The sequence below is a fragment of the Heterocephalus glaber genome, unplaced genomic scaffold (genome assembly GCF_053883595.1).
Source record: "Heterocephalus glaber isolate CG9 unplaced genomic scaffold, H.glaber_assembly_v1.0 deba00001587, whole genome shotgun sequence".
In the NCBI taxonomy this organism is placed as follows: Eukaryota; Metazoa; Chordata; class Mammalia; order Rodentia; family Bathyergidae; genus Heterocephalus; species Heterocephalus glaber.
Window position 1 is genome coordinate 1679835 of NW_028258365.1, and position 25061 is coordinate 1704895.

At 37.0% G+C, this 25061-nt stretch overlaps 1 protein-coding gene across 26 annotated transcripts in view; it reads right to left on the bottom strand.

The window, feature by feature from the left end:
• Inpp4b (inositol polyphosphate-4-phosphatase type II B) overlaps positions 1-25061 on the bottom strand; it is a 1082298-nt gene that overhangs the window by 313984 nt on the left and 743253 nt on the right. For all 26 annotated transcript variants that reach the window (XM_087193385.1, XM_087193387.1, XM_021247702.2 and 23 more), the window contains 2 exons: positions 10482-10600; positions 8216-8332 (listed from right to left, as the gene is read on the bottom strand). In XM_087193385.1, the coding sequence (XP_087049511.1) occupies positions 8216-8332; positions 10482-10600 (236 nt within the window). The remainder of the gene's footprint in view (positions 1-8215; positions 8333-10481; positions 10601-25061) is intronic.

Below are 25061 nucleotides of genomic sequence, written 5' to 3' on the forward strand. Positions count from 1 at the left end.
AGTTCACTTTGGTCCATATTATAGACATTTCTTATCGTTCATCTGTTTGTTAATAGCCATTCCAACAGGTGTGAGGTGATCTCTCACTGTAGTTAAAATCTATACTTCACAGAGGATTAGTGATGCCGAGAAGTTTTTCATAGTCTTTTTGTTCATTGACATATAAGTGTTAGAGACATTTGTGTTTGAGTCTTTTGTCCATTTTCAAATTGGGTTATTTGCTCTCTTATCAGTGAGCAATTTCGGTTCCTAATATATTTTGAACATTAGCCCCTTAGGAGAGATATGGAGTACAAATAATTTTTTCTAACTCTGTGTGTTGTGTTTTTACTGTACTCATTGTTTCCTTTGCTGTGAAGAAGCTTCATTTCACCTTGATGCAATTCCATTTGTTTATTTTTGCTTTTGTTGCCTGGACTCTTAAGGCAAGATCAAGAAGGCTTTGCTAGAACAGTATCATGGAGATTTTCCATCATGTATTTTTTCTAGCAGTTTGAGTGTCATGGTCAATTGATTTTTAAACTTTATGACTAACCTAATTTTCTTATTCTGTTATCTGTGTGAAAACATCATTATTCTGTTGTGGGAAGAGAGGACACATCAGTCAACACTCTTTCTCTCTATAGTGAGAGCCAAAGCAAAAGCAAACAAAATCCCGAATAGATGGTGCAGAACCACCTACATGAACGCAGGTGACACTAGCACAGAGGGAATAAGAATACAAGAGAAAGGAAGAAACAATGTGAAGAACAACACAGAGTATCATGTAGTTGACATTTAAATTGCAGAGAAGAGGAAATAAAAGTGATAGAGATGAAAATGCAGATGTATATAGCAGTTAAAGTCTGTCATTCCATTTTGACACTGAGAAGTCAGACACATTACAAAATCGTAGATTTTTTAAACTCATCAGACAACAGGATAAAAACTGGCCTTGGTAATACACACCTAGGACCCCAGAACTCTGGGAGGATGAGGCGAGAGAATTGCAAGTTCACGCCCAGCCTGGCTGATTTAGCTACTTAGTAAGACTGTCTCAAATTAAAAAAAAATTTTTTTTAAAGGGTTGGGGCTGCAGCTCAGTGTGAAGACCCTGGGTTGGATCCTGACTGAAAAAAAAAGATTACAAGAAAAAAAATAAATCAAAATTAAGTAAAATCTAGTGACCTTTCCTCAATACTGGCCATGTAGATTAGTGGTAGATTGCTTGCCTTACACGCACAAGGCCCTGGGGGTTTAATCGTCAGAGAATTAAAGAGAGGGAAGGAGAGAGAGAAGAAAGGAGACAAGGAAGGAGAAAAGAATAAAAAGTAAAATTAAAACTTTCAAATAACATAGCAATCTCACTTCTATCCAGAAGTTATTTTATCAAAAATAACCAAAATCCAGATCTCTAAAAGATATTAGCACTACAATGTTCACTACATACATCATTATTCATAATACACAATATGTACAAAACAATCTAAATATCCATAGACAAATGGATAAAGAAATTGTGGTATGTACATGTGATGGAACATTATTCAGTCTGTGAAAGAAGAGAACTGGGCATGGTGGTGCACATCTACAATCCCAGCAACATGGAAGGCTGAGGCAGGTGGATCACAAGTTCAAGCCCTGACTGGGTAACTTAGTGAGAGCTTGTCTCAAAATAAAGAATACAATAAAGGGCTTGGGATGTAGCTCAGTATGAATTCCTTGGGTTCAGTCCCTAGTACCACCAAAAGGAGGAGGGGGGAGTAAAAGGCGAAAAGAAGAGATTAAAAAGTAAGATGGAACTTTTGCAATATGGGACAACATGGATAAACCTGAAAGACATTATGTTATACAAAATAAATCTGTCACAAAAGGACAACACTGCATGATTCTACTTATATGAGACCTCTGGAGGTGTCAAACACATAGAAGCTGAAATTGGTTGTTAGGCGCTGGGGCAGGAGAAAATAGGGAGATGCTAATTAATGAGCCTCAGTTAAGGAAGATGAATAATTTTTTTAAATCTGCTGTACAACATTGTCCCTACAGTTAAAACTACTATATTATACTGTCACATTTTTTAAGAGAGTAGATCTGATGTTAAGTGCTCTTATTCTAATCTTTTAAAGCAAGAAGCACAACCCATGAATTTAAAAAATTGATAAACTGGATTTAATCATAACTACAATTTTCTGATTAACAAAATAGATTATTAAGGAAATTAATAGATAAGTCAAATACCGAAAAACAAGTAACACATAGATGGAGCGAAAGCATCTGTGTTGATATGAAGAGCTACTGGAAATCAATAATAAAATGGAAATTATGTTTTAGAACAGTGAAAATACTTGGACACTTCATGAAATAAGACAGATGAGTGGCCAGTAACTATAGAGAAAGATTACAAACATTATTAGTTACTAAGAGAATGCAAATCACAAACACAATAAGATATGACTACATGCTCCAGGATAGCTAAATAAAAAAGACTAATAATATGAGGTTGAGTATTCATAACTCTCATACATTTCTATGAGTAGGAAAACAAAATCCTACAATAACTTTGAAAAGTAGTTTGACAGTTTCTAGGAAAGTTAAATTTGAATTTGCCCTATAATCTAACAATTATTCTCTTTATACTTACTCAAAAGAATATAAGCACATTTCCATTCAGATAGTTGTACACAAGGATCCATAAATACTTCATTCATCATTGTCAAAAACTGGAAACAAGCTAAATGTCTATCAGTGAGAAAATGAATAAACGAATCGTGGCATATCACTATACTATGGTGTAATTAGGCATTAAAAAGGAATAGGCTGTTGATTCACGCAGCAAATAAATGAATCTAAACCACACATTGAGGAAAAGACACTAGCTACAAGAGCACACACAACACACACTCTATGGTTTCTCTTACACAAATTTTAAGCACACAGAAAACAAGTCTACAGGCAAATGGTTATGAGGGGTTGTATAGGGTAGAAATTAACTGGAAAAATGCACAAGACTTTAGGAATAATCACAATGCCTTGGAATAATCAAAATGTATCTTGCCTTGGGTGGGGATTACATGGGTATATGCAATTGTCAAACAGGTCAAGCTGGACATTTAATTTTTATTATATTGCATGTAAAATATGGGCCAATAAAAGATATAAACATGTCTTTAGTAAATATGTAACACTTTTCAACAGGTAGAAAGGAAGTGAACTTATTTATGAAGGGTAGCAACGCTTTAGAGCCCTTAGCATCTTCTACATGGAATCTGTAGCTCCCTTCACAAAACATCAAGCATAGACAGGAGCATTGCAAAAGCCAAAGGTCCAGTGAATGAATGGGCTAAAAGATCCACATAGAACACCCCAGAGAAAAAGGGAAACAAAGTGCTGGGAATAAGGCAAACCTTTAAGCCATGAACTTAGGCATTTCACAAAATGTCATAACAACCACTTTTTTCCATGAATATGTTGGCTGCTCCATTATAAAATTTATTTGGACATCTGCAATAAGTCACATGCTTTTAGTTTAAAGGCTTAATAATTTGGGACATGGATACTTCCCCTATTTTTGAATACTGATATTTTCTCAACTAATCAACTTTGAAGCACCAAATTAGGTCTCAACTGAAACACCAAATGAAGAGCAATTTTAAAGCACCAGTTGAAGTAAAATATTATACTGTGGGGGGTGGGAATGAAGGGAATCTTATTAACAATACATACATACCATGTGATAGCCTGGAGATTACTAAAGATCTATGACTTGCTCTGTAGTTCTCAGAATAGCAAATTCTTCATCTTGAAAATGGGTTTAATAATGACTTCCTCAAAAAAATTTTATGGAGATTAGAGAAGAAATCATAGATAATATATTAACCATAGTGTTTGCTTTGTACTCAGCAATTGATAATTTCTTTTTCCTTAACCACTGCATTGTGTCTTCTAGACCAAGAGGAAGGTCAGCTAACAGAACTTATATTTAAATATAGTATAAACTTCACATTCTCGAGAAACCAATTTAGAAACTCAAGTGAAGGTAAATTATACTACAAATTAAAATGCTTTTATTTTCTATGGAAAATTTTTAAAGGAAACTGGATACTTCTGTTTAGATAATGGTCGTAGAACTAAATTGCCTTGAGCATGTAACACACATGATGTAATAAATTTACATCTAATCTTGATAAAGTCAAAATTTCAGAAAGGTTCTAATGAGGGAGTTGCTAGTAATTGGTAGTAAAAAATGTCTTAGGATATATATCCTCACCTGAGAAATGTTCAGTATCTATAAGCTGATTCTGTCCTATAAGCTAATTAGCTGAGGATAGAATGAACATTTATTTATCCTCAGAGCAAAAAGAATGGGGTCAATGTACACTTCTGCAAAACAGAGCAGAATTCAAATTTCAACCATAGGCAAAAAATAATTGTGACCTAATCATGTTTGCAAATTTGATGGCTTTCATCATAAGTGGTGTTGACACAGCCTCATTTTGTACCTTCCCAAATGCCAAACTGAATAGGATAAAAGGGAAAGAGACAAATTTTGATAGTGATATTCAGTGTATTCTGTGGCTTCTAATTTTTTCTTTCCTCTGAAGTTTCCACTGTACAATTTGGAGAACTCTGATTCCCAGCCTGACTCCCTGGCTGATTACCTGAAATAACATTCTGAAAACACTTGTTATTGTGTTTCAGTTTTGGAGAGATTTTAAATGGGGCATACAGTCAGATATAGGTACATTATATCTTTCCAAGTTATAGGTACATCATATCTTTCTTTACAATGTAGAAAATAAACAAAACATCATTTAAATCCTGAGGACACTAAGATCCCTACTTTTCACCCCACCCCTACCTTCCAGGCATTATCTATTCATAGTGCATGAATGGGAAGCTGGTGGATGTAGAGAAGGAAGCAGGAGCCATTCTGAACCAATATTACACTCCTCTCATTTATTATGATGATTAATTGCATTTCTGCTGAAGTCAAAAGATATTCAATATTAGGCTCAGTTGTTTAAAAAAATACAACAATGAGTTAGCAAGGTAGTAGCTGCATCGAGGACCCAATGGAAAGGTTGCCATTTCTTTTAAAAAACATCTAACACTAGTGTGCATGTAATGAATATGAAATAGCAAAGTACCATGTCTATTTGACTGTTATCATCAAGGAATATTAAATTCAATAGGAAAACACAAGCTAAGGAAAACACAAAACTAAGTAAGCTGATTCAGCTAAACAGCATTTAACCAGTACAAAACTGACTATTCTGGGTCAGTCTAATATCATCAATAATTTATTCGCTAGAACCAAAGACTTAAATTACTTTTATATACGTACATGCATACGATTCATTAATCTTCCAAAACATACAAATATTCCCAAATTCATTTTTATGCCTTAGAAAGTTGATGCTCTTAAAGTATTTAGGTTGTTAAGTGCTCACAATTACTATCTAAGCTGTACTTCAAAGCACTTGCTTCCTCCCCCTACCACCCATCCCAAAAGAAAGCATAAGACAGGAGAAAAAGCAAGATGCCAGGAGAAAGACTACAAGTACATAGCGACTATTAGAATATTAATGAACTGTGCTTCTATTTACACTTCCTTCACTAGAGCTAATTGTTAGCTATTTTAAGGATGAGGTTATGCTTTAATTAACAGCATTTGGTAAATGAAAGTTGGTTGTATTTCTTAAGTATGTTCAAATTTCAAAAATTTTATTTCACAGCAGGGGTTTCAGTTCATCTAATACTTTTATGTGATTAACACTTCTGATCAAGGAAGAAAGTCTTTAAAAGACCCCAAATAATTAGTTTCTAGAACTGGAGTCAAGACAAAGCATAATTAATGAGTAAGCAATTTGTTTATCTCTAAAGCTTTAATGTGCACACATATTTTAAATGAAGGGGATAAAAGGGGATTAAAAACACCTTTGGTATTTAATATTTCTTACTCTGATTTTTCTAAATACTTAACAAATCAATGCATTTAGAAGCGACATTTGCATTTCTGTAGCATAATGTTCTTCTAACACTGCTCCGTCCATGTTTCTGGCCTGTCTGTACCCTAGACGGTTGGAAGGTTAAGTTTAATCATATGCATTGCCAAACGTAAAATCCCATGATTTTTGCCTGCTTTCTCTTCATCTGGAGCATTCTCTGCTTTATTACTTCTCTGTACAGCTGTATGATTCAATATCAACCTCCATTTTAACTAGATCTCTCCATACTCTTCAACTTTGTAAATTTTCTTCCTTTCCATCCATTTCTCTCTTTTTTTTTAAAGATTAGAAGATGAGAACAAAGCATTGGGCATGGTGGTACATACCTGAATCACAGAACTTTGGGAGGCTGAGACAAGTCTCAGCCCACCCTGGGCAAATAGTGGCTTGGCAAAATATTCTATTACAATTTTAAAAGAAATAAAATAAAAAGGCTGGGGTTGCAACACAGTAAGGACTCTATGGGTTCAATCCCTAGTACCAAAAACAATGAAAGGCAGTAAATGTGGGGCCTTGTGCTTAATCCATCAAACCTGGTCCAGATGTCCCACTACAAGACTGCTACTTTTCCACACATAGACTTAACAGTCACAGCAATCAGGAGGAATGGGAAGGAAAAGACAAAACTCCCAAGCCAATATTTTTCCATTGCAGTGTCAACCAAAATTCTTGCCTCTTTTTCAAAGAAGGTAATTTTAATAGAAACAACAAATGTAAGACTTCTTAAGAATAACAAAGTTAGTAAATGCAGAAAATAATTTTATTTCCTTATTTGATTTTCATACTTATGAAGAACTGTGAGTCAGTAGTCAGAATAATAATAGCAGTAATAGCCACAACATATACTTATTACTTACTCAGTAGAAGTTGGGCTTCCAAACATTTTACCACATAGAATCTATTTGATGTTTATAACAGCCCCACAAGGTAAATATTATAAAAGGAACTGGAAAAACCAAAAATTAACTTTCCCAGATATATAAAGCTAGTAAGAGAAATAAATCTAGACTGGCCATAGAACCTGCCTCATTAATAAATGAACCAGATCCCTCAAATATTGATATCCCATGTATACACTGTGCATTTAGTTGATAATTTATTCTACAGTTGTAGAGTAAAATGAACTTTTCTGGGACTAAGATGAGTGAAAATGCCTTCAGTATAGATTACTTTTCTTCTACTAAATATCCCCAGCATTGGACTAAATGCAAGTTCCTTCTACCTATGTTATATGCTTTGCAATAAAAACTGAAAAGGAGTCATCACAAGAAAAACAGAAATGCTTAAGTATGGGCAGACTGTAAAGTTGCCTTTCCCCCCATAGTAGGAGGTACTTTGTGGTTCTTCAGGCCTAGCAGCATCCCCGAGCTTCTGCCAGAAGCCTCTTGAACCCATGCCTCACCTGCCATCAAAGCTTTCCGGCCTCATGCTTTACTCTAGAAATGGTCTAGGGTAATGAGGGTTTCCATGGCTCCCCTGCCTTACACACTAAAGTTGATGCTCATGGGAGAGAATGAACCAAGAGGCTGCTTCTCTCTTTTCAACATCACCCCAACAGCATTCGCTCCAGTCCAGGAACTGTAAGTGTGAGCTCTAGAAATCATTCCCAGGTACCTAATGTAACCAGGAGAGATGACTCAGATGGAAGGAAATTCAAATCAGGTAGGAAAACTGAAGTATCTGTGACAGAAGACCCCTGGGACTTTACATTTAAGGTAAAAAGGCCAATTAAAACTTCTGCCTAGTGCTTCTTATTGTGTTTTCTATTGGTTTTCCTCTAGTAACAACACCAGAAAACGATAGATTCAATACAGTAGGTGAAAGAGTAAATTGTAAGAGTATTTTGTCAAACCCCTGTTTTAGAATCATTACATCTAGAACATTTTGAAATATTATTTAATCTCTCTCATTTACTTTCTGTCCACAGTAGTACCCCTTTTAGCTTAAAGGAACAAAACAACAACAAAAAAGGTAAACCAATGGATCAAGTCAGTGGTTTTTCTGAAAAAGAGAAAAATCTATTCAGAAAGGTGTTGCTCCCAACAAATTGCCAATGTATTAATAAGTCAAATTAATTTGAAAAATACTCAGCCACCTATAAACATAAGGCAAGTACAAACAGTCCAAATAAGTTCTCTGAAAAGTGGCACTTGCATCAGAAGTGTTAATACATCGAAAGAGCGTAACTCTCTTTCTCAAAGACAGAAAGAAGGGCATGTACTTACCGTGTCGTGAGACTTATCTTTGACATCATAGACAGTTAGTTTTATGCTGGTCTCCTCATAGATGGGGTATTCGGATGGGAATATGACACCAGTCAAGAACAGCGGGTCTCTTGTTCCCTGCAAGAGCACAAGCAGACAACTTGGATTCCAGCAGGCAGCAACTGCAGTGGGCAGCATGCAGGGACATAGGAGCAGGAGGACAGTGGGTCTCCGTTCTTCTAGAAAACAGTTCTATCGGAAGAGAGCTCTGAATCGCCAAGTCTCACTTGTGGGCAACAAGGACCAGGGCTTCACAGAACTGATACAGCTTCTGACAGTAGATGGATTTACATTCCTGTCAGATCTGCTGATAATGAATCTTGTGAAACAATTTATTTTCATTCTATGCAGAAGCTTTCTTTAGGCCCAGCTGTCAATCCACTTACAAGGTATTTAATTGCTTTAACTTGTAATTTATGAAAATAATCTAAGATATTGCCCAATATAATTAAAATGAAGATATTTTCTCAAAAATGTTCATTTGGTAATCTGCTGCACATTCTTTGCTATGACTGCACTGAAAACCGTGCCCTGAGAGGGCCCATTTGGTTTTCCATGTTCAACTGTGATATTTTTTTACAGACCAACATGAAAACTAATGAGAGAACTCTAAATATGGTGCATTTGGGACTATGAAATGACTAGCTCAGGATGCAGTACACAGGATATTTCAACGCCTCAGAATTTACTTTTAGAGAACTGGTGTTTAAAATTAAATTTTATAAAATTTATATTCAATGTCTATACAAAATATTAAACTGCCTATCGTGGGAATATTTGCTCGAGTTCTTTAGACCATGTCTATGGAAATTTCTAAAACCTCAAGTTATTCATTCAAATGTTCATTCATTGATTCACTCATTCATTCTTGTATTCAACAAATACATTTGCTTGACATTGTATTAGACCCTTGGGGATAGGTCCTGAATAAAACAGTCAACAAAAAATACACATTCAAATACAAAATTTTGAAATGGGGCAGCATATATCATTTTTTATGCTTAACATATGATAGATGTTTCAACATAATAAAAGTATTGAGGGGGAAGTGATGGAAAACTCAGAAATAAATAAACTATTTTGAAGTTTTGGCAATATTTCATAAACAATTTACTTGGAACATATAAAATTAACAATTTTAGTCAAGTAGTCTTTATATGAATAAGATTATTTCTGTTAATTCATCTACAGCATTAATTATCCATAGAAATCTATAGTTTCCAAAGAGCAGATTCAGGGCTACATGAATATCTGGGTCATTCCCATTATAGAAATGACTCAAGTTCAGTCTGAATCATTGATTCCACTAACTGCATCAAAGCAGGCAGGCATCGCTGGGCCAGCCAGGTCTGGGGCAGGCTGCTTAGATTCTTAGGAAGAAACTCTTCATTCCAAACAGATGCAGCTCAAAGTCTAAAAATAAAACAAGTCAATCTGAAGGAATTTAGGGTACACTTTCTCCAGTCCCAGATGTTCAACTAAGTGTCTTTCACTAAGGTTGTGAAATGTGTGATCATAACAAAATTATCCAAAGGGAAATACTTCCCCTTTTGAATCTGATCCAACACAATAACGAGATTCCTCCTGACACATTCTGAATGCTACATTAGTAACAATAAATGTAAATAGGAAATCTCTCATCAGATGAGTAATATATACACCTTTTGCCTGGAAACATTACAGTTTCTCAAATTAATAACCTAACTTTCTTTGAAAAACTCTGAACTTTGAAAGACACATACACACAGGAAACAATGTAAGGTTTCCCACATTTAGACTGAAGAACAAAGGAAAAAAGAAAAGGAGCAAAATTTATAACACGTTTAAAACTCCTATGACTACACCTTTTCCCTAACATAGGTGTTCACAACATTTCATTTAAAATCCGTATGATTTTTGTCTCTCTCTTTATTCTATTCCTTATTTGGGAATTCAGAGTGGGAATTACTACGTGTGGAAGGAAAATAAGGTCTTCCAATGAAAAAGACGAGTACTTCATCCATGTGTTTGTTCTGGTAAGTGACCAATGCATGCTTATGTTTAATAACCTCTGTTATGTGTTACTAAATGACAGATGACAATCACAGCATAGCTACAGACTTTGAAAGAACTCATTTCAGCTGTTTGCTGGGAGGGTGGGGGAGATAGACAGAGGGAAAGAGAGAGAGGGAGTGAGTGCGGGGGATGAGAGAGGGAGAGACAGAAAGCAGGCACGCAGCACGCTCACCTCTACAATTTCAGTGCTGGAATATCTTGTCAGGCTCTGCTCTGTGGGATGGATTACTGAGATCTGCACCAGGGTATTCAGTTTCCGATCACAAACAGGAGCCACAAGATCCTTGCATGCTGCCAAAGGCAAAGAAAAGAGAAAGAAAAGAAACTAACACCATATCTCCGGGAAAAACTTCTGTCCCAGGCTGAAAGTAAACTCAGCCACAGACGGCGCTGAAGGAAATCTCCTGGGACCCAGGCTGGGTTTACAGAGGAAGTCCTCTGGAAGTACCTTACAGAAATAGGAAGTCACGTGTCGTGGGCTGCACTGAGAGTTCATTTCCACTGACCACATTTGCCGCTCAAGCAAGTTCTGACTGCTCTGAGATCCCAGCTCTCATGTGTGCCTATGCACATACTGCTCAGGGACTTTAGCGATTTTAAGCGGTCACTAATTCCTCAACTTCAATTCACACTCCCTGATGAAGTACGGTGATTTGAGCTATATCCATACCCAGCGAAGCAGGATGTCCCTTCCTGGCACTGGCTGCATTAGTTCAAATGTTTGAATGCACACTGGGACCTTCCCTACCTCCTCACCAGAACTGGATTCCTCCAGTCAGATACACGCCCAAAGAAGAGAGTGGGCATTCTACCACTGCAGCACACAAACAACAGAGGGGTGTCAGGAGGGGTTAACAAAGCTTTCTATCTGGAATTCATGCCCAGCCAGGGAGAGAGCAATCTGGAGCAGGGTGACTTAATTCTTGCCTGGGGGCCACACGTGTTAGGAACTTTACCCTAGACTCCAGGCTCAAGTTACAGACGCTCAGCCTCCATACCATATTTACTTGAATATTTTCTCCCCTCCCATATTATTTTTTGGGAAAGAAAAATCCAGAAAAAGATTCCTTTTTACCAAGTCCAATATCTTCTTTCATTACCATGTGCCCTGCCCTTTGATTCTCTCCTTTTTACAATGAATATATGTTTGTGAAAATGACCAAGAGGCTATACATAGAGCACCAGTTTCCCCAGATGGGTGCATCTGTAATGTATTTATTCTGAACCCTCCTTTTAAGCTAGCAGCTTCTCTCCTTGAAGTCAGGGAACAGCATGATGCACCACACCCTCTTCAGATGTGGATCAAGTCCAGCATAGCTGGTGGCTTACCTAACCCCTATGGAAGAATAAACACTCTGGAGCATTAGAAAGAACAGACAAATAGGGTCCCCAGTATAACTACTATTGTTGCTGTTTTCTAGGCCTGCTTTCAGGTATAGAAAACAGACTGGAACTATGGACTGGGGAAGTGAGAAGCAGCCCTGGGTCCTGGCTCTCCAGGGCTAGCATGCAGGATTCCACAGGATCTCTATCCAAACCTCTGGGAAGAACCTTGGGGAGAACCAGAAGGTGATCAAGGTGGTGTATTTACATTATATACTGGCACTGATGTGGTGCACAGGATCGCCAACCACTGGGACAAAGGTAACAGGGCTTACACCTAAATCTTTAAAGTAAAGAAAATTACAGATGTAATTATCATCTTTCAATCACTTAGAGATCATGTCATTTACAGAGCAGAATGAGGGGTTTTTTTTTGTTTTTTTTGTTTTGTTTTGTTTTTTTTAAATAAGAGCTTTGTAATGAAACAGGCCTGGTTTTAGTCCAGACCTAACAGCTAAACAACACAGACAATTATTTAACTTCTTGAGTTCTTCTTGCCAGACTTTGGGATTCCCTGCTCTATCTGGCATTTTGTCATAAGTTTACTTTATTTAAGCCATGTGCCTCAAGTAGTACAGGAGAGTGTAGGACCATGTGTAGAAAAATTAATAGTCACAGTTTATTTAACCCTCACTGTTTTTGAAGAACTCTGCTCATCCTTTCTTTGTTCCTTAAAATTATGCATTGAAATATTATTTTGGTTTTGCATATTAAGATCTAGCTTGGAAACATGAAGTGCTCGTATTTACATGATTCAACTTCTCTGGTAGCCTGCTCACTTCAGGCCCCACGAGGTCTGCTTCTTTCCTTGGCTTACTGACTGCTCCTCTGCTCAAAAGAACCTCCTGTTGGCAGACCCGCTACTGTGGTTCTGTTTACTCAAGCTAACAAATCTACGCTTTTTAAAAAATACTAATGGGAGGTTTCAATGACAGAGACATAGCCCTGGAGGGAAGGCCAAGGCTAGATTTAGACATTACTGTTTTTTGGTGGTCACTTCCTATACTTGCTTTACGAAAGTCTTTAATTTTATCTCTCTTCTTAATTTTCTGCTCACAGTGAGCATTTTCTGATGCTGACAAATACCTGTCCTTGGATTTTAAAGCTGGTACCACTGTGTTTCAAACATGTGCACATTGCCCTTTCTGGTGATAACTTCACCTCTGTCTCATGAGCTCATGACACCTGTGCTCAGAAGTCCCTTCTTCTCAGAGTTCTTATCAGCCTTGACTGTGGGCTGTGGTTAGTTCCCAGAAGCGAGCAGCTGTTCTCCATTTCATCAGAGAAATGCTCAGGCTCACTCCCATGAGGACAGAGAAAATCTCTATTCAACTGAGACTGTGCAGCCCCAACTGCAGGTCCTCCAACACTGAGCAAGGAAAAACAATAATAATGGCACTTTGCATCTCCTTACGTTTTACATCTAAAAGCCGGCATAGAAAACAGCAACAGTAATAGTTATATTGGGAACTGCACTTATCTCTTTTCTTCCTAACGGTGCAGGGCACTTAGTTTTCCTTAGGGTTTAGGCAGCAAGATGTCTTGGAGGGAGCCTGAGATCAGGCAGAAATCCTCAGGCGTAGGCCCAGATCCTCCACTTCCTTGATCTGTTGTACTAAGTAACAGATTCTCAGACCCTCAATTTTTCAACTCACCTGTCAGGGTGGAGGGAAGGGGGAAATTAGTCCCTTTATGAATGGGATTTTCTATGCAAAGATGTTTACTGCTATCATTGTACTAGTTTTTACCAATATTTGATGCATGTTATTTATGTAAAATGGCTTTTATTGATTCAGTCATTCTCAGACAGCGCCTTAAATGCTGGTGCCAGGTCTAATGCCAAACCAGTGCATGAGTCATTGGCTTTCATAAGGTGAAACCTAGGCATGTCCTGGATCTATGCATACTGAAACTGTCTCCACGGAGGGGTGATAAATAGTGACTGGGTGGATGGCTCCATGGGGATATTACTCATTTGAACACTATAAAATTTAATCTACATAGGAATTATTTAGTGCCAACAATGAAACCTCAAAATCTATTTTCAAAAGTGAAATTTTGTATCAATCTTTCAGCCCTCCTCATCACTGTACATTACCCAAATAAAACTGCTCCTGGAGTGCCTTGTATAAAAGGCCTCCCTCGACTTAGAAAACTAAAAGAAGGCAATGTTTTGAAATTTTGTGTCTGCTTTATTTAGGTTTGATTTTTAAGATTCAATGATCTGGGTCAGAGCTATAGTGACAAATGCTGCTCTGCAATTATTCATTCATTGGTAGATTTTCTACTTTTATTTCTGCCTTTTTACTGGCTTTGTTTTGAATTGAGCTATTTAAAACTTATTCCCCCAAATCCAGAATAGTATTAATAATCAATGTTGATAGGTTGGGATTCAAATGTACTTGGATTCACTGATTGACTACTTTTTACTGAAAAGGGAAAAATGACGATAGAGAATGAATGAGCAATTAAAAATCCTATAATTTGAAATTTTTTAGATAAAAAGAGCAGGGGATGATTATTTTCCCATTTACTTTTGTTACAGTAACTAGAAACATGAGTGCATGTTCACTTTCTTTTTCTAATGATGTTGAGCTAGAACTCTACAAGTGACCTAGATGAGACTTTTATGCAGGGCCCAGGATCATGTCACTCTGGCAGAAGGAAATCTTTAGTAGAAGTGGAATGGTGGGCTGGGCTTGTAGCTCAGTGGCACCAGGCCTGCCTGGCAAGTGCAAGGTCCTGAGTTCGATCTCCAGTACAAAAAAAAAAAACAAAAAAACAAGTGGAATGGTAAGAATGAATGAAGCTTTAATATCTAGGGAGAAGGTCAGCCACAAAGCCATGCAAAAGCTGAGTTTGTTTCATTTAGGGACCTCTATGCATATTCATTGCCTGACGAAATGAAGGTCCAACGTGACCCGATTCAAGCATTTGTCCAAAGCTCACTGTGTGGCTAACACTAGAAGGCCAAAACAAAACTTCATCACTTGCTAGATGTGCCCTGAGGAGTACAAATTGTCCACTTTTGTTTTATAAACAATAGATGCTTATAGCTATTAGTGGACCTTAGGAAGAGAATGGATTGTTTTCTGATTTGATAATTCTAATAAGTTGAGGGTCCAAAATCTAAAAAGTAATAATCTTTAAGGTTCTTCCTGAGTCAAATATTCCATCTACCTTAAAATATCATTGTTTTGTATTATTATTATTGTTGTTGTTGTCGTTGTTGTTGTTGTTAATGTAATACCAGAGATTGAACTCAAGGCCTTTCCATAGAGCTACAGCCCTAGCAATTTTTAGTTTTATTTTGAGAAAAGGTCTAAGTTGCTTAGGCAGAAGTTGAACTTGAAATCGTCCTGACTAGGCTTCCTAGAGTACAGGGATTTTAGCCATGAACCACCATGCCTTGTGCTGTTGTTGTGTGTATTTTTTTTAAGAAAGTGTAAAGTTTTGTTTCATTCCATCATAATTTCTAAATCATGTTATTCTCTCAAGTTCATAGAGTCTTTGCATCATTCTGGACAACCATGGCTAGAAGCTTAAAATTGTCTCTTGACTTCTCTCAAAGAGCTGAGGCAAGCAATAATCAAGTCGAAAGAGAATGCAACTGTTCCTTAAGGTGCTTTTGAGTACAGCAGCACTGCCACAATGCAAGGAGTTCTAAGTCCTGCATTGGACGTGCAGTGCATAAACAAGTATGTGAAGGCCAGGCTGTAGGTGAGACAGTAGCCTGAGCCCTGGGAAGGTTGAGTACATGGTAGTACCAAACATCTATCTCTTATACTCTCAGAGCTCCTCTTTCTGTAGAGTAGGGTCATTTTTCTTCTTCATTCCCATTTATTTCAGTTCTCGCCATCCAGGTTTAGTGTCATCTAACAAAATTTAATCCAATTTCCTACTCAAAATTAGCCAAATGAAATTTAAAATTAGAGGAGAAACCACACAGTATAGCATATAGAAGATAAATAAATGTTTTCCTACTTAAGATAAAACTGTATTTGGCACCTAGATCAGGCCTAAAGCTCTATGTGATTTTGCACCAATCATTCTATCTCTTTGAGCCTCTATTTTCTTATATGTAAAATGGAGGTAAAAGAATGGACACTGACACTGTATATTTGTTATAAAGACTATACAAGGTATTTCAGAAAGAGTATTAGCCATATAAGAGCCCTTTTATGTTAACATTATCAATATTATTATTATTAGCCTTAATAGTTATCATTAACATAAAAATGGATTTATCTATCTCACGTCATTATGCTAAAAATATGCTCAAAATATTTCAGGTTGATCCCAATTTTATATAAAGATATTCTTTTTCAACAAAAGCATTTATTAACTGTATAACTGATTTTTTGTACCCTTTTATTTCTATATACTTAAATACATACTTAAAAACCCATTTTTTTTCCTTTTCTCATATTTTTTCTTTTCCCTTCTTTAAAATGTATCACTAAACTTAATGAAAAAAGAAACCATTATTGGGCTGTGAGTTAACTTCAAAAGCCTGAGGCATATTAATGTATCTCATTCTGTGAAACAAGGTGCGCATTCTTATGCATTTTCATTTCACCTCTGACCAAATAAGAAGCCAACAACAGCAGAAGGCTTTATTTTCTGTCTCCTAGTAGATGTGCTATAGTAAATGGTCAACTCACTCTCTAAGAAGGGGCTGAATGGTGGTAAACATGCCTTTAGTCAGAAGATTTTGGTTCATAGTAGTATTAAATTAAAAACTGAGGTGGCCCAGGGGTCATGAACTTGCTCTGCTACTCTGCACAGTCCCTTCATCAAAGAGGGATTGTGAAAGTTAATAAAACCTCTAACAATAAAAGTAAAGATAAATGTTCCAGCTAACATAGCACAGACTGCATACAGTTAACCCCGATGACTGCATATCCCTGGCATCCTCCCTGCATGGACTCATCTTGAGGAAAATGGAAAAGGTAAATCCAGCCCCATTAGGGGCAAGAAAAGCCATGGTATGGAGGCCAGGCTGCATCCTAGCACAGAAGTGTGGCCTCACACACACAAAGCTTTAGGGGGGAAAAAATTCAGTTTCAGCCTCCCTTCATCACCCAGTTCATATGTTACTACCCCTGTTAAGGGAACTAGGCCCTTCCTTGAGGATCTCAGGAAGAATTCTGCAGTGTAGAGTGCAATTTTTTATTCACTCCTCAAATTTTTAATGCTTGGTCAAGTTTCTCAAAGATGTCACATATATATTCTTTCTCTTTGTACTCCAGAAAATTAGATTCCACTAGTCAACTGATAGAGCAATTTACATTATGCTTCCAGTCCAATAAATTATTGAGCTCCATTATAAGGTTTCACTGTAACCATTCTACACCAGTGATTACATTTAGATTAAATCAATTTACATCATACATTAAGAGATATATGGAACACTTAATAGTCTAATAGTCCCTTTCCCTAATTACTTTGGTAGTACAATATGCTTTCCTATTTTCAGTTTCCTCTGCCTTTCTGCATCTCTGCCTTACCCTTAGGAATGTTAAAAAGACAGCAACTTTGTAAAGCCAAGAACATCAGCCTCTACAGTGCATATCCTCTAGGCAGGTTAGAAGACAATACTGCCTACTTCCCAGCACACTATATCCCATGATAATTCAACTGCGTGCAGTAAAGTGATACAATGTGCAATACTTTTAAGTCATACTAATATCCTCACAATGAGAATTATACAAGTAGTAGGATACTCTATTCACTTTTGACCATTTACTTACAGTTACATCTCAGACAACTGTGACTGCATCACACTGGACTGATTTATGACTGTTAATATACATCTTTCCAAGTTCATTCTGTAGTCTTTGTGATCACTAAGAGTTTGTAATTCATCCAATGTAACATCTTATCATCTCTTCTTGCCTCTCTCAGGCCTTCTCTCATTTTCAATTATGCAAGCTTGTTTTTTATAATTTTTCTCATTCACTATAATGCCTTTTGATTCTCTTCTCTAATATATCAAATTTGCTCTCTAACATATGTTTCTCTCATCACTCTGAAAGACAAGGTCATTGGAGTCACCACTCACATATTTATAAGACCTGGGACTCCAGGGTTCAAAGATATATTATGTTTAGCAAATAATAGCTTCTACCCTCAGTTAACTATTTCTAAAATCTTTGTAGAAATATAATAAAAATGTGTTATTTTCTCCTTAACTGTAGTGTAGGAGATTTTAATTAACACGCTTTTCTGATAAATATGTGACCATGCGTAACTACCAAGATAAGCAAAATTTATTGGAAAAATAAAAATAAATGTATAAAATTTGATGTGAAAAAAGATTAGAAAGTTTCAAATGTTTTATATTCTTTTGTCTTTTTAGGCAGTGAGTTAATAAAAATTTATTTTCCCAGTTCAAAAGATGGATAACATTTGCTTAATTTGTGACAATATGAATTTTAGGTTTCTGGAAGGAAACTGTAATTCCACGTTTCATATTGAAAAATAAAAAATCAACCCCAGGAATCTACAAACACACACAAACACAAACTGAATGAGTGAATGGACAACTAAAGCCACCCCAATGCAAGAATCCCTTAGGCAGATGAAAATAAAGCTAGATACTTTTGATCCCACGTTACAACCATAAAATGTTAACATTGTACATATTTTGGGTAGGTTCTCATTTAAAACAGTATGTGAGATATACAAGGAAAGTAGGGGTGTGTTTAATTCACTGAATATTTACCATGTACAGTCAGCACTGTGCTTCAGCCCTTTGTTTGTGTTTTCTCATATCCAGAGCAACAATGTATTTCCATCAATTCCACTTACACACTTTTTACTTATCAATCAGGCAAGGTTTATAGATTAAAGCACATATCTCCAAGAGGGAAGAATGTCTCTTCATTTTACCAATAGCTCAGTATTTAGGAACCTGAATTAATTATGTTCAAAAACATTATTCTGCTCACTCTGGTCCTCTGTCTTTTCAGTGGTGATTTAGCTTTGTAATGAGAATTTTAAGACTCTCAACACTCTAATAATAAAATCCAAATAAAACTTGGGGAAAGGATGAGGCTAATACCATAGAGAGGAAACAGATGAATTCTGAAGGAATATAGCAATAATTTACATGAGGGAACTTAAAGATTGTGTTACATTAATATTGCTTCAGAATTCTTGCTACATTGAGATTTAAGCTCTGCTGTTCCTAAATTTTGTTACAACCGACTCACTTATAAATTAAAGTGTTTTCCTTGATTCAAAAGACTAGATTCAGATTGTTGGGAAATAAGCCCCGAAATAAAATTTGTTACGTTTTCCCATAACAGAACAATATAAAAATGTGTCATTACATCTTGTGTGTGACAGTGTGTGTGTTAAACAGAAACATGTCAGTCTTTAAAAGAAACATAAAATGGCTGAGAAGATGAAATTTACTTCTTTAGTTGGGAACATTATTGATGCTAAAATAAACTTCACACCCAGTACCAGTTCTCAATTTAAGTATTATTGAACAATCTGAAAGGAGAGAAAAAAATGCAACCTCTGTGTGGAACAATGGCACTCTCAGAAGTCTCTTCTCTCCTATTGTCTGTGCTGGGGAACAGTGAAGATGCCAGCTGTGTGGCAGACAGCTCATTTGCATGTGAAAGGAACAAATTCTGTTCAAATCACTGTTGTTGGTACCTGAAGACTCCAGAGCTGGAGCCTGCCCCCTGCTCCCTCCCCTTCTCTTATGTCAATCCTTAGATAATCCTATTTTGTCTTATTTTCCTCACTATTACCTAGGTGACCCAGATTCCATCCTCAGTCAACTGAATTAAAAATGAGTCAGTTCCCGCATCTCTCTGATGGTGATATCCCACACTATGTGCCATCAACTCCTAACTGGCCTGGCCTCACTGGATGCCACACACTGACTTGGCTCTTTCTTTCTTGTGTTCCAAAGCTCTGTTCTACTTTGGAGACAGCAAGTGCTCACAGCTCTCTGCTCTTCTTTTCAGCAGGAACATATGTGCTGCTTTGGAAAGGAGGAAAATGTTATCCCAAGAAGAAAGCAGGTCTCCCTGAATATTAAAGGAAAAATTGTAAGTCACTCAATGGAAATGTGTAGTATTAGAACTAGGATGGAAGGAGAGAAAGAAGAAACACAGGGAACAATCTTGCCTAAGCCTTACTGCCCCCTTCTCCAGGGACTTAGATGACAACATTTTTCTAGAACAGCAACCATTGATATGGGTGCCAATGGGCTCCCCATTCAGAACAAGCTTAAGATTCCTTAGTGGATTCAGCAGTGTCTGTAATTAATTCAGAGGGCTGCTTTCCTGTGAACCAAAGGGTGAGGCCAGCATGGTTGATGAAGAACACTTACAGAAGGGTAGCAAGACACTCTGTCCCCAAAGGTGGATGGCTAAGCTAGTGTGCTCAAGATGGCTAGACTCTAACTGATGACATGCAATGATGTCTAGGAAGAACTTGGGTATCTGAGGAAGAATGAAGGAAACAGGGACCTGAGACATTACTGTGAGAGGTCAGCAATCTCCTGAGGGATCCAGGATCCACTTCCTGGGCAGGTAGAAGCAAACTGCATGAGAAGCCACTGCAAATTGGGATAATTTCTTATATAACAGACCAACCAATGGGTTTGGGCTTCACCAAAGCCTAAATCAGGCAATTGTCACATATGTTTTAGAAGGATAGCCCTGCGTATGTTGTGTTTACAGCTTGATTTTTAAAGGGGTAGTGCTTAAATCAAGAAAAAAATTCTTATTTTAGTATTTTTTTCTTATAAATGTATTGGAAATAATAGTTATGTGGGGAAGTTAATAGTTTTTAATGAAATTGCTGTCACTCTAATGTCAAATATTTTACAAGTAAAATAAAAATATACAGAATCAAAGATATATAAACAGATTAGGAAATAAGGGGGAAGAAAGGAACAGAAAACAATTGATAATTCTAGGGTGACAATTAGCTGCTTATTTAATTGTCAGCATCTGCATCATTCTTTGGAGGAGGACAAGTTTTGAAGAGATTGAAGAAGACAGCTTCCTTTTCGAAGTGGCATGAGTCTTCATCCATGCATATAATTTTGTGTAGAGTCCCTGTAGACAAAGGATGATCTCAATACTTGTGTTGAATAATGAAGTCTTGATGGTATCAATTCCTCTGTCATAAGATGTTGACTCAGAGGAAATACAACAGGCTTTGGACTGATAAGCTAAAGCTAGTAATGATTAGTGGAGCCAGGATATAAGACACAGGAAGAAGAGTCTGAATGTGAGAAAGAATGTGGACTAGTTAGGAGGTACAAAGCCTAGTTATTTAGACCAAAGAATACTAATTCAACAATCTGCAGAAACAATGCAGCTGAGATGACTTAGAAGTGAGAAAGATTTGTTCTAAGATAATCAAAGTTTGGAGGACACAAAAAGCATGTTTCTCAGAATGTTCACGATCTCCAAGGAGAACAGCTCAAACCTACAATTCAGCAGAATAGCAGGGTAAATTCAGAAGGTTTCAGAGCCTTTTAGCCTCTTCCAGAACAAAGGGTAGGTTAGGTATGGTAAGAACAGGAGGTACCTTCTGTTTAGTATCTCCTTGGCAGTCATTACTTGCCTTGCATTGTAAATAGCCAGAAGTTGAAAGTTGTAGATTCCAATCCTGACTGTATAATTTGGGATTTTTTATGGCATTTCAATGTCCTTATCTGTAGGTGAGTATGATAATTATATTTGTTTTCCCTGAGCATTTGTAAAGACCCAGTTAAATAAAAGAAGTGGGAAAGAAGATTTATTACATTCTCAATAATATATGAAATAATGTACTTCTCACTTTCAAATATTTAGCTGATCCATGCTGTAAAATAGCAATTATCCCTAACAGGTAAGGAATCAGGGTGTTATTAAAGGAAAGGGATTAAGACAAAATAATAATTACAATAATATCATCAAGTGGTCACTTAGACCCCCAGCAGCACTCGTAGTACTTTAGACAGAGCGTCTCATTTAATCTGCCAAACAACACAACCAAGAGGAATTTTTTAGGGTTGCACAGGTAGCCAGCAGCTGAGTCAAGAGCCACATGCCCTTACTCCTACTCTGTCACACTGCGTCCCTTGGCGTTGCATGCTTAGGCTGAAATGCAAGTTCAAAGCTTCTGGAGAGCCCATTTCTATCATTTCGGCTACCTGTTGTTCTTCTTGCTGCTATCTGTATATGTCTATTCTTAAGAAAACCTCAACACAAGGATTGCAAGATTCCTCATGCTGCCATAGTAGAGTTATCAAAGTTACATTGTGAAGAATTCGGGGCCTCAAATTTGACACAAGTAAGTCTGTACTGCATGTCAAATGCAGTTTAGTTATAGAACCAACTTGTTTGGCTCAACCTGCAACTGATTCTTCTAGTCAGTTCTCTCTGAAAGAACCATAAGGTCATTAAGACTCTAATCCTCCTGTATATCATTCTGTGAACAATGAAATATTAATGGTTAAGTATGAGTATTCACCAGGAATTTTAAAATGAATCATTTTTTTAGAAACAATGTGCCAGCTATAAATGTACAACAATTCAAGAGCATTTTTAAAGATATCAATTTATATTTTGAAAAATATGTGGAGATTTAGCAATAGAATCTATGCATGCATTCAGCTCCTGTTTAATTATTGAATGTTTAAAATGTGCTTGGCATGATTCTATGTGACAGTTTCACAGTAGTAACCCCAAAATCAAGTTATTTCTTTTATGGTCTTTATTTTATACTGGAAGAACAAGTTTTAAAAAACTGGTGAGAGTTCTAAACACTGTGATAAAATTAAGAATGCTGGAGGATGATGGATCAAGAAAAGCTTCTTAATTAATGGGCATTTGAACTGTGGCTGAAACACACCAAGGAACCAGCTGAGAGGAGGAACAAATGTTTGGCCTGTCTGAGAAGCAGAAAGACCAAGGAAGATGATGCAGTGTGTACCAAGAGAGCACTAGGTAAGGTATGAATGGCCTACTTCCTTAAGGCTTACGTAGAATGTGGGAAGATGTTCTGATTTTATACTAAGAGAATGGGAGCCATTGGGGGATTTTAACTGGGGTAGGGATGAAGAAATCATATTTCTATTTTTAAGGTATTTTTCTATCTGTTCTGTCCGGAAGGGACTGTGCAGGGACAAGAATCCACTTGGAACCCTCCTGAGTGGTCAAGGTGAGAACTCGCTGTACCCGGAATGAGAGGACCGGTGGTGGTGATAGTTGTGATAGAGAAGGGTGATCACATTCAGACTATATTTTCAACACAGAATGCACAGAATGCGATGATAGATTTGATGCAAGCTTGGAGAAAAAGAATCAAGATGGAGTTGTAGTTTGAGTGCTTGAGTAGCTGAGTGCGTGGTAGTATATTTTACAGAGATGGGGGTCATAGGGGAATAAAATATTTTACAGAACAAAAACAGAGATCAAATAGTCAAGGTTTAGCTATCTTAGGTTTAAAATACCTCCTTGACAAGGAAGTACAGATATCTCACAGCCAGAGAAGTGAAGCCAGACAAGAGTTACAAATTTGGGGAACAAAGACCCATAAATATCATTTTAAAACACTTGGATTTGAAATTGCTTAGGATAAGAGGATATTTATTTGAATAAAGTTTGACCTAGAAATACCTTGATTGTTCAAACTGACTTCTGCCACCTTCCCAGAAGAACCTCCTTGCCTTTGGTGGAGAGATTAGGGGAGAAAATGATAAGTACGCCCGCCAAGTTTTAGGGTTTCCCATGCCATGTATGTGACTGTGGCAAGTCCCTTAACCTGCCTGGGTCTCAGTTGCTTCCACTGAAAAACAGGGCTGATAGCCTGTTTTCAGTTGCAAAAGAGCAGAGCTCCAATAAGAAGCATTTGGGGAAAGATTTTTGTTTAATGGAACTGTAAATGGATTTTTTAAAAAAAATTTTCCTTCTATTCTACTAGGTCTCCTTTCTTCACAATGGCATGGTTCCCAGGTGGGCTAGAATACATTTGGAGCCATTGGCTTGACAAGAAGGTAGGCTGGCAAATTTCCGTTATATAGGCAAATGCAGCAGGGGATGTGGCTCCCTCACAACTTTGGTGGCTTTAGATTTTACGCAAAGCAAAACCCCCTAATGAACAAAGTCCCTAGTTAGCCCAATTCCTCAATTATCTGTAAGGAGAAACAGATGCTGCAAAAGTAGGCCCCATTCCAGTGACCAGCATTCCCAGTAAGTGGACAATGAAAAAAAGAAAGTAATTAGGTAAATCATGCAGACAGAAAAATATACCAGGTGGGGTATATTGATCATCAAGGAAAAACAAATTTAAAAAAAGGGAAGACTGAAAAAAAAATGAGAAAAACATTTTGAAGAATTTGTTTAGCCTATGTGGAAAAATCAATTTAAGCCTGCAGAGTTAAACCTGGTCAAAGACATTCCTTAGTCAAATGCTCATACAATCTATTACTTAGAAAGAAACATGACATGAATACATACATTTTATTGAAACACAATTCAGTTAAGTGAAACAGTCATAAGAAGTGGGAGAAAAAAGTTTGATTTCTCATGTACTTCTCATTGGTTGACTGATGTCATAATGTTTTAATATCTTCAAAGTGTGCCAAGCTACACTGCACACCAGTGTCAGTATGAAAAAGCTACACTCCAACTGAAGAACATATTAAATCTTGAGTTACCAGAAACTACTACCACATGACCTGTTAGGATGCCCTAATTGGTTCATTTTCTCTTCTTTCATTGAAACCTCTAATTATTTCAGCAATACAAAAACAATTTTACAGGTCTTAGATAACTTTTTATTGCTCTTCCCTTTTCCACTCCTGTGCTTTTAATAATCCACCACAAAGAACCTGGCCTTTGGGGTCAAAATCCATATTCTGCTGCATTCTAGCAGCAAACTCTTATAAAAAAAAGGGCTGAACTTGTTTGTGAACCATGTATGTCAAGAAGCACCTGTGGGGACCATTGTAGGATCCGGGAGAAAACATTAAAAAGTATACACAGCCTCATAGCTGCCTTGTAGAAAAAGCACAATAAGTGATAACACCATAATGCACAAAAAGTTCAGGCTCAAGGAAGTACTGAGTATGATAAAATAATTCACCCTAGCAAACATTTATAATAATAATAATCAATCATGTAGTATGTCGCACATCATTTTAGGTGCTTTATGTACATTGACACATTTAACCCTCACAAGAATCTTCTAAGTTGGATACTCATATCTTTTCCAGTTGACACATGAGGAAACAAGAAACCAGAGACACTGTGCAATTTTTCTAAGACCACATGTCTAGGCTGCAAGGAAGATAAGATTCAAATGCTATCAAGTGAACTTCACAATCCCAACTCTTCCTAAATGC